The 15,044-nt window shown below is 45.2% G+C and overlaps 1 protein-coding gene and 1 long non-coding RNA gene across 5 annotated transcripts in view; one reads left to right on the plus strand and one right to left on the minus strand.

The window, feature by feature from the left end:
* LOC119247231 (uncharacterized) overlaps positions 1–3,844 on the minus strand; it is a 15,425-nt gene extending 11,581 nt beyond the window's left edge. The window contains exons 1-2 of the long non-coding RNA XR_005125681.2: positions 3,728–3,844; positions 2,632–2,892 (exon numbers count right to left, since the gene is read on the minus strand). This is a non-coding gene — a long non-coding RNA (uncharacterized LOC119247231). The remainder of the gene's footprint in view (positions 1–2,631; positions 2,893–3,727) is intronic.
* Positions 3,330–15,044, plus strand: part of SLC25A17 (solute carrier family 25 member 17) — a 46,299-nt gene continuing 34,584 nt past the window's right edge. For 3 of the 4 annotated variants that reach the window (XR_005125679.1, XR_005125680.1, XM_037513497.2), the window contains exon 1: positions 3,330–3,421. Coding sequence is in view for 1 of the 4 variants with exons in the window: in XM_037513497.2 (XP_037369394.1) it covers positions 3,368–3,421 (54 nt within the window). In the remaining 3 variants the exon portion in view is untranslated. Of the gene's footprint in view, positions 3,422–3,961; positions 3,987–15,044 lie in introns of those variants that run through there. The other variant, XM_037513499.2, reaches the window with a different exon arrangement.

The raw sequence follows: 15,044 nt of genomic DNA on the forward strand, positions 1-15,044 counted from the left end.
CCCCTAAAAAGTACATTAGCCTGAGTAACACAGAACTTCTCTTTTAGGTAGCAGTATAGAAGTCATCATGTTTGCCATATTCATAAGGTAAAGCTTACAATTCTAGGTCCAGGGGCCTTCCCTGGTGGCGCAGCGGTTGAGCGCTGGGCTGTGAGGCTGCCCGCAGCCTCTGCAGCGCCAGTTCGTTCCCCGGCCACCAGCGAGGGTCCCACGAAAGGAAAAAAAAAAAAACAATTCTAGGTCCCAAAAGTGTTTGTGCTGGTGCTATCTTCTAGCCTGAGGAAATGGGAGAGGATGCCAGGGATGCTGAAATACTGAGGCTAATACATGGGATTAACATTTTATTGCCTCTGCTCATACCATTGGTCAGCATTTTCCTTTTTTTTTCTTGAGATCATACGTAACTGCAAGGAAAACTAGAAAGTAATAGGACAAAGCTGTGGTCACGTTCCCAACAACAAAATTACAGAAGAAAAGGAGAGAAGGCCTGGGGTATCAGCTAGCAGTTGCTTACATTAGCAAGTACTGACCTAACAGGTAAAGGGGAAACAACTTCTACTTTAGATATATGCTAAGATCTAAAATGAATGCACCTAAGTAGATACATAAGGTAAGTAGTACTTTATCCTTTAACTTAGTTTGCAAGTGTTGACTCAGTTCTGGTTAAGTACGTTATCCTCCTGTTGTATAGATGAGGAAACTGAGGCACTTGTGAATTGCCAAGGGTAATAGAGCTGACAATTTGTGCAGCTGGGATTCTTACCAGGCTTGTAGTTTCAAAGGTAGGTCTTCCTATGCTTGGCTGCCCCTTTCAGTGTACCAGGATGCTTTATGCAGAATTATCCAGTACTTCAAGAAATTGAAAACTATATTTAAAGAGGATTGGCTGGAAAAGGAATATCACACATCACTAGGTGTGCTAATGTGCACAGCCAACAAGGTTTTCTCCTTGTAGTAAGGGATGAAGCATTAATTGAAGTGCTTAGTGTATTTGTGATAGACCCAAAGTAGGGGAGAGGGAAAAACTAGTTTACAAAATTATGGTGCAGCAATAAGTCCAGTATCCACCAATATTTACAACCACTGTAGTGTACATAATAACTGAGTGCATGTTGTTTGGGGAGGAAAAGACTCAATAGTTAAGAAATATAATTAACATAAACTCATGCAATTTGCAGCAACATGGATGGAACTGGAAGGTATTATGCTCAGTGAAATAAGCCAGAAAGAAAAAGAAAAAAAAAAAAAATACCAGATGGTCTCACTCATAGCAGGAATTTAGAAAACCTAAATAAGGGACCAGGACTAATAAAGTAAAAATCAAAATCAACAAGCAACTATAAACCAGAGATACAATGGGGGGCGGGTGGGAAGGAGGGAGTAGGATGAAAACAAGGGGGGTGGGAATTGTATGGGGACTATAACCATGACGAAAACGCATACATTGTGCAAAAATGAAAACTGATGTAAAAAATACATTAAAAAATTAACAGCTGTTCAAAAGGCAAATGTAAGTATGGCATGTCGAGTTGGCAAATGTTTGAAATAATTGGTATTCAGACCTTTTGTAAAGTGCCAGAGAGAATATAAATCTATGATTCTATAAGATTTTGAAATTTTTAGGTACAATCCTAACTAAAATTACAGATTCTAAGTATTAGGCAGTCATAGCAGTAAGGAGGTGAGCAGAACCAGTATAAACTCGTTTGGTGCTCTCAAAATCTAGGTTTCTGGTTTATAATTAGGATGTCCTTAAGTAGTTCACTCACCCAGAAGACCAGGACATTTCTGGGTTGCAGTGTAAGTACCCTGAACCATAAGTAAGACAGTATAGAATTAACATTCATCTGGCTCAGTAACTTTAACCCATTTTGTACTGATTAAGCAAATTTTTTATTGTTTATATATGGCAGAATTTTAATGCTGTTTATGTAGTGTGGTACTTGATGTTTACATATTAAGGGAGATAATGAAAGGAAGTAAAAACTTGATTTTAAAAATTGGGAATATCTTGAACGTTATTACAGTTATATTTAATAAGTGATGTACCTATGTAATTGCCATATTTTCCACTGCATATTCTGATTATGTGATAACTTTGTAGTGTTTTCCATAGAATAGAAAATTTCATCTCCAGGGTATTTTTTGACAGCTGGAATGCAAAAGTATTCACATCGATGGACACAGTATGTTCTAGGCTTGTGCCCTACGAATAGAATTTGTGGTAAGTTCTGTGTTCTATTGCCACCTTAAAGGGAAAGTATGTGTTTGTAAATGTGCATGCCACATTTGTTTCCTAGGCGAAAGTCCCCGATTTGATGAGGAATCGGTGAGAACAAGTCTGCTAAAATTTTACAACGGGCCAGCTTCTCAGTTGTAGTGCCACAATCCTGTCTTTTTCTACTGTTGGACCTGTGTCTTGATGCCATGTCCTTCGGACGTGGGACGTGGTGGGAGTATTTCCACAAGTCATTCAACAGGGCGTGCAGTAGTAAACCATTCGTAAGAGTGGATACCACTAAACCCAAAGTGTATCCACCTCCCCTTTCACTTAGCCTGTCAGTGTTGCCCCATCCTAAGAGAAGGGGAATTTCAGTGGAAAAAGATCTTAACTAGTGGCGATTAAAATACCTCTAAGTTTTGTGAAAACCTGAGGTGAACGTGGTCAGCTGCCTCGCCTCCGGAGCGTGATGATGTGCATGGAGCGCTCAGGAATTAGCCAGGGGACTGTCAGGGCAAGCTTGACGGTGCTGAAACCCAGACGGGTGACAACGTGCCCCAGTGAAGAAGTGAAGTTCGAAAACGTGTCCCTGTCGTCTAGATGAGCGGCTGAAGACGGTTTCTAAGTGGTCTGGTTATTCACTCTGCAACACGGGGTTGCTCCTCCGTGTTCTGTAAAGGACGCCTGCGTTAACTTCCACGCCTCGCAGACGTGGGCTTCAGTATTAGCACTTCAGACAGGAGGAAACCAGCGCCCTCCCCGGGGCCAGCCCCGCCAGTCACCGCGTCTCCGCGCTGTGGGCGCCCGGAGCTCGGCTGCAGGCCGGGGGCGAGCCCGCGCGTTCCCCGCGGCCCGCGCGCGCCGGCTGGGGGAGGGGCCAGGGCGGAGTCCGCCCCCGGGCTCGGCGCCGGCGCGTCTCGCGGCGGGAGGGAGGAGCCCACGGAGCCGCCCGAGCCGCGGCGGGGCGGGCGGAGGAGCACGACGGCCGGGCTCCCCGAAGCCGGGAGCGGCGCCCCCCGCGCCCGCCCCCGGACCCGCCCCCCGCGCCGGAAGCGGCCCCGCGCCCGGAAGTGGCCCGGGGGGCGGGGCGGGGCGGCGCGTCCGGGAGTCCGCGGGGAGCGCGCGGGGAGAGCGCCGGCCGCGCCGATGTCGGCCGTGCTGTCCTACGAGAGCCTGGTCCACGCCGTGGCCGGGGCCGTGGTGAGGAGGGCTCAGCCCCGGCCCGGGGGGCTCCCGCGAGCGGCCCCGGGACGGGGCGGGGCGGGACGGGCGCGGGGCGTCGCGGGGGGACCGCGGAGGGTCGACGCGCGCCGGCCCCGCTCGGGCCTCGGGGCGCCGGGGTGGGGTCCCCGCGTCCCCCCCCGCCGGCGAGGAGGCGGCCGCCCCTCCGCCCCCCGCGAGGTGCGGCCGGGCTCCCGGCGGGGAGGCCGCCTGGCTGAGGCGGGCGCCGCGGCCGCGGGGGCTCCGGCCGGGGCTCCGCCCGAGCGCGGGCGTTTTCCTCTTTACCAGATGCCCGTCCGGCTCTTGGGCTTCTCCACGGCCCCGTCCCGTTTTCCTGAAACTCTCCACGCTCGGCTCGGGCGGCTCCTGTGCCGCGTCTCCTCCGCCGGCCGCCCGCGGGCCCCGGGGCTGGCTCCGGCGGCGGTTGAAGTCGCTGTGACTCCAGGGGACTCGCCCTGAGCCCCCCGCTCTTGGCCCCTCAAGATTCCACCGAGGGCCGTCGTGCCGGGAGACGCGCGGGGGTTGAGCTCAGCCGCCGTCGTTGGTCGGTAGATAGGCGGCCCCTAAATCCCGCTTTCCGAGTCTGTGAGGGGAGGGGAGGTGGACGCCGACCTCGCGGGGTTATTGTGAGACGCGGTGACCCCGACCTTCCCGGAGGTGCCTGCCTGACCCAGCGGGCTTGGCTCTCAAAGCAGAAGGGCCTTTCCTCCCTGTGGAGAGGCGGCTGGAAACTTGCCTGACGCGCCCGCGGGTGTGCCTGAGGCCCGTGTGTCGGGGGGGTTGGGGTGGAGTGGGGGCGTGGGGCAAAGAGCCAAATAGGTTCTGGAGGGCCAACTTGCATGAGACTGACTCTCAGTGGGAAAGAGCGAGTTGCTGAGGTTTTGAGCCAGCAACAAGTTGCAGGTTAGCGTTTTCAGCCTAGTCACTCCGCTCTATTGAGAGTGGACTAACGGGGAGCCAGGGTGGAAGCAAGGAAGGGGGGTTTACACCATTTCAGTCAAGAGGTGTCAGTGGCTCCAACCAGGCTGGTGGCAAGGGAGGTGGTGAGACGTGATCGTTAATTTGGAATGTATTTGTAAGTCACAAACACCAGGGTTTGATAGCAGGCTGATAACGGTGTAACCCCGTTACACCCGGGGTTGGTTGACTCCAAGAGTTTTGGGCGTGAGCAATTGGAAGGTTGATGTTCCTATTTACTGAGGTGGTGAAAACTATGAAGGAAAAGGTTTTGGGGAAAAGATGAAGAGTTTGGTTTTGGTTTGGAATGCATTCATTTTTAAATACTGAAGAGCAGTTATGAGACTGGAGAGTTCACCAAGGAAGTGAGTGTGGACTGAGAAAAGTCTCAGTGACTGAGCTTCGAGCACATCACATTAAGAGGTTGAGGAAATGAGATACGCCAGCTGAGGAGTCCGCAAGGGCCAGTAGGGTGAGAGGAAACTAAGAAAATGTGGTGTTCTGGAAATCACATGGAGAAGGGTCTAGACCTGCTGGGTCAGAGGCTGCAGAGGATTGACTTTTAAACTTAGCAACATGTTTATCCGCATGGGTAACTCCAGTGGCTAGTTGAGACGTGGAATGTGAGGTGAATAGTTTGAGTGCATCTAAAAGACAATGGGAAGAAGAAAAAAGTTTGTTCTCCTTTCTTTCTCACAATAAATGCCACACACCACACCACTATTGAGTATTTTCTGTGAGCCGTGCCCTGTTCTGTGAGTTAGAAATCTAGTGGAGAAAAAGGTCTTTTTCTTCATGAAGTTTGTATTCCAGTGAGGGAGTCAGACTATGAGTAAACAAAAAAATAATAATTTTAGGTAGTGTTAAGTGCTGAAAAAGAAGTACAGTCAGGGTAAGCAAAGTTTTTCTATAAGGCAGCATGTGGTAAATAAACCTACTCTGTGTATGTCTGTCACAGCCACTCAGCACTGCCCTGGTGTGACAGCAGCCATTGACAGTTCCTTAATGGGTGGAACTGTGTTCAAACAAATCCTGCTTACAAAACTTGTGGGTGAATTGGACTTGACCTCAGGCCATTGTATTCTGAACTCTGCTGTAGAGTATGACTGGGGCTTGAGGTCATAACTGTTTAAACTAGGAAGACATTTCTATATTTTTCTCTCAGCACCTATTTTTCTATTGTTAAAATTTTGCTTGAAATTATACATTCTGAATTTGCTGTGAGTTTCCCGCCCCCCCCCCCAAGCCTTGTTAGATTACCTGATATATTTTTGTAAGAATTTTTTTCTCCTGTTGCTTTCCCTCAGGGCAAACTGTCTGTAGTACATATCTGAATGAGAAGTTGCATTGGTTTTGTTGTTTTGAAGGATCATGCTAAAGAGCAGTTCTCACACATTTTGCAAAGTCCCTGTGTTAAGATTAAACTGTAGATGTGGGCCTAACTGTCTTCTGGTTGCACCAAAGGAGAAAAAAGTCTGAGCAGAAAATATCACTAGAGTTAATGAGAAAAAAATGGCATTACTTTTAATGCTACAGTATTGTGGCAATTACTTGTTTTTAATTATATGTTGTGAGCATGATTTTCAACCAAAGCTTCGGAGATTCAGTTTAGCATAGTGATTAAGAGCCCTTGAGTGCAGACTTGAGCCAGAGAAGGGCGATGACTACTGTCTGTGTCCCCTCACTAGCTGTTTGTGACCGTGGTATGTGCCAAGGGTTCATGTGCCTGCTTCTCCCCAAAGGTTTGTTGGATCATTGTTTAAGATGTTGACTTACAACCTTTTTGAGTTGATTTTTCATGTTTGCTTATTCACTTCCTTCAAGTTCTGTGTTCTCACATTAAGTGTGGTGTTATCCACACATGCACATTTTAAAGATTAAAATAAACAAATTAGTGATTTTGAGAGTTTTATGGCACCCTTGGGATAATCTCAAGTATTTCAGAATCAGAATTGTGCTTTCTCATAAGAATGAGAGTTGATGACTATAAGTTGATGACTATAAGTCAGTTGATGACTATAAGTCACACTAATTATATAAGATAAAATTAATGCCACATATGTAACTCAAAATTTCAAGTATAATTAGATTTAAAAGTTTATATTCCTGATTCTCACTAGATTAGCTATGAAAGGGAGATTTTATTTGTATAAATGTACATTTTCAATTAAAAGGGATTTTATTAGTCTAGAACTTCAAAAGTGCTATTGTTGGAATTGCCTGGAGGAGTTTAGACACTGAAGCTGTCTTTGGAATTTTAAGGCTAATAATTAGTAACTTTCAGGGGACTTCCCCCCCCCCTATTGTTTACTTAGAGTTTGTGTGTGTGTGTGTGTGTGTGTGTGTGTGTGTGTGTGTGTAATTAATTGCATACTTTGTTTTAGAAGAATATATTGAATAGTGACTAAACATTTTCAAATCATACAGAAATAGGAAAAAGTTCTTCTCATTTCTCCTGCCACACCTCACCCCCACTTTTCTCTTCTGTGACTCAGCCCCGCCAGGCACACCTGTCCTCAGAGCTGTCTAGGAAAGCTTATTCAGCAGCTCTCCTTCCCACCTGTGACTGTGCAGGTGCCTCTCTTTTTCTTTCTCCTTTTCCTAATAAACCTGTCCTTTTAAAATGTTTAAAAAAAAAGAGCTTGTTCAGGACATTTTTCTCCATCTGGTATTAGAAAAAAATTATGCACCACTGTGTGAGCTCTAATGCGTACACTTAACACCACACTTTGCTATATGGACACCTGCCTCTTAGCAGTAGAAACCAAGAGGAAGAATGTATTCATTCACTGTTCACAGCCTTTTGAATATAAAGGTCAGTGAAAGACCCCTGTCCTCCTCCTTCATATACAGTGAAGATATGGACAAGGCCCCTGGTGCCACAGGGGAGAAGTGAGCTGTACCTGTGAAGGTGATGGGAAGCTCCCGAGGGTGACATGTTTAGACCAGGTCTTGAAGGAAGAATAGGAGTCTGGTAGGCAAAGTGATACCGGCGGGCAGCAGGTTAGACAGAACAAAAAGCATATTCAAAGTCTCTAACGAGGGGGCCTCCCTGATGGCGCAAGGGTTTAAACATCAGCATTATGAAGCAATCCGCAGCTACTGCAGCACAGTTCAATCCCCAGCCAGGGAGGTGACCCACATGGTGCAGCAGCCTTCTCCTGTCTCATCCACTGCTCCCCTCAGCAGTGTATTTCAGTCAGTCCGCCTGTTCTGCTCCCTACTCTGTCTCTGGTGAATCCGCTCACCCCTCCCCCACCCCCACCCCCACACTTTTGGTCTGTACTCCAGTTCTTGTATGCATAAATAAATCTTTTTAAAAAAAAAAAAAAACAAACAAAAAACAAAGCCTCTAATGTGTGGTTAGCATTTGGGTAACTTTGGGTTAGTTCCAAGATAGCTGGGTTAAAAGACAGAAGGTGAATGGGTAGAGTATATGAAATTAGAGATTTCATACTATGCAAAGAAGATTGGGTTAAATTTTTCAGAAGATAGAGTTAAAATTATCAGCAAGTTTTTGTCAAAATGGGCTTATATCTTTCTGTTCTTTCTGTGTTTATATACAAAGAAACATTTACAAATAGGTGTTTGCGTTTATGTAATTGATAGCAGAGTTTCATACCCTGGGTTTTTTGGTTTAAGAATATAAAGCATTTCCCCATGTGTGTTAGTTAGGATTCTGTGGTTACAAGCTGGAAAAACAGACTTTGGGTGATTTAACAAAAAGGAAGTTTATTGGTAGGGTTTTGGGGAGCTCCTAGGATCTCTGGGGCAGCCAAAGACTTGGATTAGGAAGTAACCAGTCTATTCCAAAAAGATTTCCAAAGCAGTCACTGGAAAGTGTCTGTTGGACACCACCACAGGGATCAGGGGAGTCTCTGTTTCTTCTGCCCCTAGAGTGTTCCGCTCAAGATTCATTCTCAGGAGAGTGCCTGTTCACCAGGCTCAAGGTCTTGCACTACCCCTTGACGGAAGGAAGGGTCTGGCAGAAGCAGCCTTCAGAGGCTTTTCAGCTGTTGTAGTGGAGGGTGGGCTTCAGGATTTAACATCCCACCAAGATTGTGCACAGTGGGAGAAGTAAAGAAAATCATTGCACTCTTAGAAAAGGGAAATGAATGATGCTGTGTGGCTCAAAAAGACTTAAATCAGGGGCCTCACCGGTGGCACAGCGTGTTGAGCGCAGCTCTGTGAAGCTGTCGGCAACCTCCGCGTCACCAGTTCAATTCCCAGCCAGCCAGGGAGATTCCCACATGGCGCAGCAGAACTCTCTTGTCTTGCCTGCTGCTCCCCTCAGCAGTGTATTTCAGTCTTTCTGCCTGTTCTGCTCCCCACCTGTCTCTGGTGGATTCTCTCACCCTTCCGCGCCTCTGGCCTGTACCCCATTGCTTGTATAAATAAATAAATCTTAAAAAAGTTTTAAAAAGACTTAAATCATTGGCTTTTTTTTTTAATATTCCATCATATTATTGAGAGGGGTTCAGCTAGGAGATGCCCAGGAGGTGTGGGGAATATTCTGTTGTGTTGGTATTTTACATTTAGTGCAATGTAAACGTTACAGCTCTAGTATAATGAAACTGTGGGGTGGCTTAGTTAAGTGACTTCCCTAATGTCACTCATTGATTTTTAGATTAAAAACCTGCATTCCTAGATTCACTTCAGTTGAGGCTGATTCTAATTTATTAAAATGTCAATAATCTCATAGGGTGTTTCGAATATTAATAATATAAGTAAAGCAGCTTTTATATGATCTGAGTCATAATAGGGGTTCGATAAGTGGAAACTGTTAATCATTTGTCCACTGTTATGTTTCATTTCCTATTCATCCTAACTTGTTTGCATTTGTTAATTTAATAATGACACACAGACTTCCCTACCTTCTCAGACCCTTCTCACATCTAGGCAAATCCCAGCACTACCACTTACCACCTGTGTGGCTTTGGACATGTCTTTCAACTTTCTTTTGCCTTTGTTTCCCTAAAGACTGTAAGCTTGATAGTAGAACTCGCGTCGATGGGTTATTTCCAAGGCTCCTGGACAAGTATCTTTATTTTTATTTTGAGATAGTGAAAATAGGGCTGCTGAGTAACTTGCTCAGGGTTACCAGCGAGCAGGCCGCAGGCCTGAGGCCAGAACCCAGGTCTCTCCTCTTGCTGCTCTTCCTCCTCTCTACTCTGCCTCGCTGCCTTCTTCCTCTCCCTTTCTCCTACCTTGTTAATTCAAGTTAGGCTCAGTACATCTTTAGATGATGAGAAAACAAGTGATGTTGAATATTAAGTATAAATAGGTGTGCCCAACCTGGACCTGGAGGCATTTGGACACTAATTGTTTTATCGGGAGTACTTGTTTTTTTTTAATTTTTTTTTAAGATTTATTTATTCATGAATACAGGAACCGGGGCACAGGCCAGAGGTGTGGGAGGGTGAGGGGATTCACCAGAGACAGAGCGGGAAACAGAATAGGCAGACTGACTGAAACACACTGCTGAGGGGAGCAGAAAGCGAGACAGGAGAGGTCTTCTGTGCTATGTGGGTAGCTCCCCGACCAGCTGGGATCGAACCCATGCCGCGGAGGCTATGGACAGCCCCACAGCACTGCGCTCAACCACTGGTGCCACCAGGGAGGCCCTATCAGGAGTACTTTAAACCCCCATTTTAACAACCAAATGTTTTCTGTTGAAAGGGTTTTCTTTTGCACAGTTGGCTCGGCCAGACCCAGAGTTTGACTCTAGTTGCTCAGATTCTCATGGGATTGACTTAGGTTGGTAAACATCGCAGGGCATAATATTGCTGTGGTTTAGAAAGCTTAAAAAGTGGTATTTAGAAATAGACGTTATAGTTTTGTCTTTACTTTTTTTTTTTTAATTTTTAATATTTAATTATACAAGCACTGGGTATAGTCAGAAGCGCGGGAGGGTGAGAGAATTCACCAGAGCCAGAGCAGGGAGCAGAGCAAGCAGAAGGACCAAAGCACACTGCTGAGGGGAGCAGCGGGCGGCAGGAGAGGTCTGCGCGCCATGTGGGACCCTCCTCCGGTGGCCGGGTAGCAGCCGGGGATAGAACCGGCGCTGCAGAGGCCGCGGGCAGCTTCGCAACCCAGGGCTCAACCGCTGCGCCACTGGGGAGGCCCAGTTTTATCTTTACTTTCTGTCCCTGGCTTGCTGTTTTAGTTCATTTAGTCTTCTAATAAATTATGATTGGATTATTATAAAGCTTATAGTCTTTAGGACTTCACTGCCTCACAACCCAATATCCAGACAGAATTGGGACTTCTTAATAAACTTTTTTGGAGCAGATTTATTAAAGTTTCACAGTAAAATTGAGAGGAAGGTACAGAGGAGTAGCCATACACCTCTGCATATATTATCAACACCCCCCCCACACCCATTTGTTACAGTTATCATCACCCAAAGTTCATAGCTTACATTAGGATTCACAGTTGGTTTTGTATATTCCTTGGGTTTGGGCAAAGCATGACATGTATCCATTACAGTAACATGCAGAGTGTTTTCTGTGTCCCAATAATGCTGTGTGCCCTGCCTGTTCACCCCCTCCCCCACTCCCATTTTTATTATACTTTTTAGCCGACCTGGTCATTTCCATTATGTTCTCTTAATCTTAAAAATTCTTATGAGTCTTATTATTTTTAAAGATTTATTTATTTATGCATGCAAGAGCTGGGGTACAGGCCAGAGATGCAGGGGGTAAGAGGATTCACCAGAGACAGAGTGGGGAACAGAACAGGCAGACTGACCAAAGTACACTGGTGAGGGGAGCAGTGGGTGAGACAGGAGAGGTCTGCTGCGCCATGTGGGTAGCTCCCTGGCCTCCCAGGGATCGAACTTGTGCTGCAGAGGCTGCGGATTGCTTCATAGTCCAGTGCTTAACCCCTTGTGCCACCAGGGAGGCCCTCTTATGAGTCTTTTGTGTGCTTGTTTATAATTATTTTTCAAACGTTGTTTATGTCTGAGCTGGAAAAATTGTATGGCCGTACATACAGTAGTCTGTAATTTATTTATTTAAAAAAAAAAGATTTATTTATTTATTTATACAAGTACTGGGTACAGTCAGAAGCACAGGGGGCCGGGGGGGTGAAAGAATTCACCAGAGCCAGAGCGGGGAGCAGAGCAGGCAGGACGGAAGTACACTGCTGAGGGGAGCAGCGGGCGGCAGGAGAGGTCTGCGCGCCATGTGGGACCCTCCTCTGGTGGCTGGGGAGCAGCCGGGGATCGAACCGGCGCTGCAGAGGCTGCAGGCAGCTTTGCAACCCAGCGCTCAACCGCTGTGCCACCAGGGAGGCCCAGTCTGTAATTTAATGAAAAAAAATATATACAGCTGAAAAAAAGTTTTGGGGTAAAACAACTACCAGCTTCCTCTGGGGTCACATATGATTTCTTTCTGAACCTGAGTTTTCTGACCTTTAAAATGGGGACAGTAAAACCCCCCTTTTTGGGTTCTCCAGAGAAGTAAATGTGGTAAAATTTGTGTAGCACCTAGCACACTGTCTGGAACAGTGTAGTGAGGTCATAATTATTCATTTCTTTTCAGGTATATTCTTGAAAATACAGTATTTGAACAGAGTTTTGGAAAATCAATGGTATTTACATTTTTTCTCATTTGGCCAACTCAACTCATTCCCTTCACTGTATCAGATAATCTTACCTTTTATTCTCGTGTAAATTAGAGGCTATTTGGGATGAGCTCTCTTACTTTCCCATTTTTTTCTAATTACAGACTCAACTGCTGCTGTACCTTAATTGCCTCGATTCTGCTGGTCTCAGGAAAAACAGATGCATCCTCTCTGCTACCTTTGATCCTGATCCCCTCCCCTTTACCCCACCCCCAGTTATATTTTAGACCTTGCTCTATTAATTTTCACCTCTTCCCTATAACTTTAGCCTTTCTCCGGTGTTCATATCCCTTCAGCCCTCAAACATGCTTGGACCTGTCCTGTCATACAAGCATTTGGATTTGGTCTGGACAGTCTTAGAGTCGCTGCCTTCCTGGCTGCTGCTTGTTCTCCTTCCCTTTTATGTTAAGTTTATTTAAAGACTAGTCTGTACTTTCTGCCTCTCCTCATCCTACTTTGACCACTGGAACTGCCCTTCCAGAGACCATCACTGACTTCCCAATGGCTTGATCTACAAACTTTTTTCATCTTTATACTGTTCAACTATTTAGTAGTATTTTATAACCTTCTGCCTTCTTGAAGCTCTTTTTGAGAGAGCAGTTATTTTTTTACTAAATAGTAATTGGTTGTTGGAAGGCACTTTAATAATTATTACTAACTGGGTATTGAGTCCAAGTACTAAAAAAATGCCATAAAAAGGCACAGTTGAGTCCCAGTTGTATTCCTGCTGTGATGCTAGGTATTTTCCATAGTTTCACTTCTTACAACAACTCCACAGTTCTGAGGCACAGGGATTTGAACTTACACAATATGTGCTGTAGCTGGACCAGAACCGCTTTGTGTTTCAGTTCAAAGTCCATGCTCTTTCTAGTAGACACTCAAGTGTGTCTACTAGACTTCAAGACTTTTGTTTAGCTTCACACAATGTTGTGAAAGGGTGTGAGAATTAGGTTTATTGTTATATGGAGGGAATGATGTTAGATTAGGTGACTTAACATTTTTTAATATGAAAGCCACAGTGACTTTCAACCTTTGGATCACATTAGCTCAAGTTCTACCACTAAAAATACATTTTAATTTTTCTTTTTAAAGTAATCCTTTTCAGTAATGCCATGTACTCCATCAGGAGATGCAATGTCTGGTTTCAGTGGTATGACTATGACTCAGCCATTTCTGGACAGTTCTGTGGAAATTGACTTTGGAACTGGCATTGCTTTTATTTGACAAGTTTTCATTCTTCAAAGGTTAAAATTGTGCTTTGGAAATGGCCAAATTTGGTGACTTTGTGGATAGGTCAACCTAAACCTCATTATTTGTACTTGAAAATCCTGACACTTGGCTTCTCTGTTTATTTTTGTTCCTGTCTGTATTCCCATAAGATTGCACGTGATTGGGGGACCAAGTCTTGACGAAGGTTTACCCTACTGTTTCATTCTGACTTTGTCATGTTGAGTATGTCAGCTCAACTCCAAGTGTGTTTGTGTTGGCCAAATTAAAAAGGAGGCTTTTTGTAAGTATTCATCGGTCTTTTATAGGAAAGACATAGCTCAGTAAATGAATAAGCCATCTGTGTTCTGCATATATAACCTGAAACATAGATCACTGATACATTATGAAGGGTTCAGGTACTCCTGTGGGATTGTTCACAAGAGAGAGCAAAAAATGCCCAGAAATTTAGGCTGAGAAATGACTTTTCTTGCCCTTTTTGTCTCCGTGACCTGACTACTAGATTGCAGTCTGGTATTGACAACTACCTAAAGATTTTTTTTTTTTGGCACTAGCCAGTCATTAATTAATTAATTGATAGGTTACTGCCTTTGATAGGTAGCTATACTCTTAATAAGGAAATCACTCATTAACAACTGAATACAGTACAGTGACAGAATTTTGTACACAGGAATCGTGATACCTTTAGAACCCAGAGGAAAAAGTAATTGATTCATCATCGTCTCATGTTCACTGTGTCCACAATTGAACTAGTAATTTCTTTTTTTTTTTTTTAAGATTTATTTATTATTTATTTATACAAGCACTGGGTAAAGTCAGAAGCGCGGAAGGGTGAGAGAATTCACCAGAGCCAGAGCAGGGAGCAGAGCAGGGAGAAGGACCGAAGTACACTGCTGAGGGGAGCAGCGGCAGTAGGAGAGGTCTGCACGCCATGTGGGACCCTCCTCCGGTGGCCGGGGAGCAGCCAGGGATCTAACCGGCGCTGCAGAGGCTGCGGGCAGCTTCGCAACCCAGCGCTCAACCGCTGCGCCACTGGGGAGGCCCTGAACTAGTAATTTCTTAAGAAGTACTCCCTCTGACTTTACTGTCTCTGGCAGTGGTATCTTCACTTTTGTGACTCTTTCTTCTCTCTTGCAATCCATAGCCAATAAATCAGCAATTCAGCAGTTCTGTCCATGGTCCATTTTTAGTGCTTGTGGCAGATAACCCTATTCATTTCTTTAATTACCACTCAAACTAGTCCAAGCCTCTGTTTCAAATAAGATGTACTTTCCTAGTATTTGTGTTCTGGTTTTAAGGCTAAAAGCTCTTGGATGGCCCTCTTAAAGCTCTTTTTTTCTCAGGACCTCTTCATATTAAAAATTATTGTAAGCCCCAAAGGGCCTATGTGGTTATAACTATTATTTATTGTATTAGGAATTAAAACTGAGGGCCTCCCTCGTGGCACAGTGGGTTGAGCGCAGCTCTGTGAAGCTGTGAAGCTCTGCAGCGCTGGGGTTCAATTCCCAGCCGGCCAGGGAACTACCCACATGGCGCAGCAGACCTCTCCTCTTTCCCCCGCTGCTCCCCTCAGTAGTGTCTTTGGTCCGTCCGCCTATTCTGCTCCCCACTCTGTCTCTGGTGAGTCCTCTCACCCTCCCGCGCCTCTGGCCTGTACCCCTGTTCAGTATAAATAAATAAATCTTAAAAAAAAAAAAGAAAGAAATTAAAACTGATAAATCATCAAGGTGTTTATTCATGAAAAATATTGAACCCATTACATGTTAATGTATGTAACTTCTTAAAAAATACA

Source organism: Talpa occidentalis, unplaced genomic scaffold (assembly GCF_014898055.3).
Source record: "Talpa occidentalis isolate TD23 unplaced genomic scaffold, MPIMG_talOcc4v2.1 talOcc4.16, whole genome shotgun sequence".
Taxonomy (NCBI): Eukaryota; Metazoa; Chordata; class Mammalia; order Eulipotyphla; family Talpidae; genus Talpa; species Talpa occidentalis.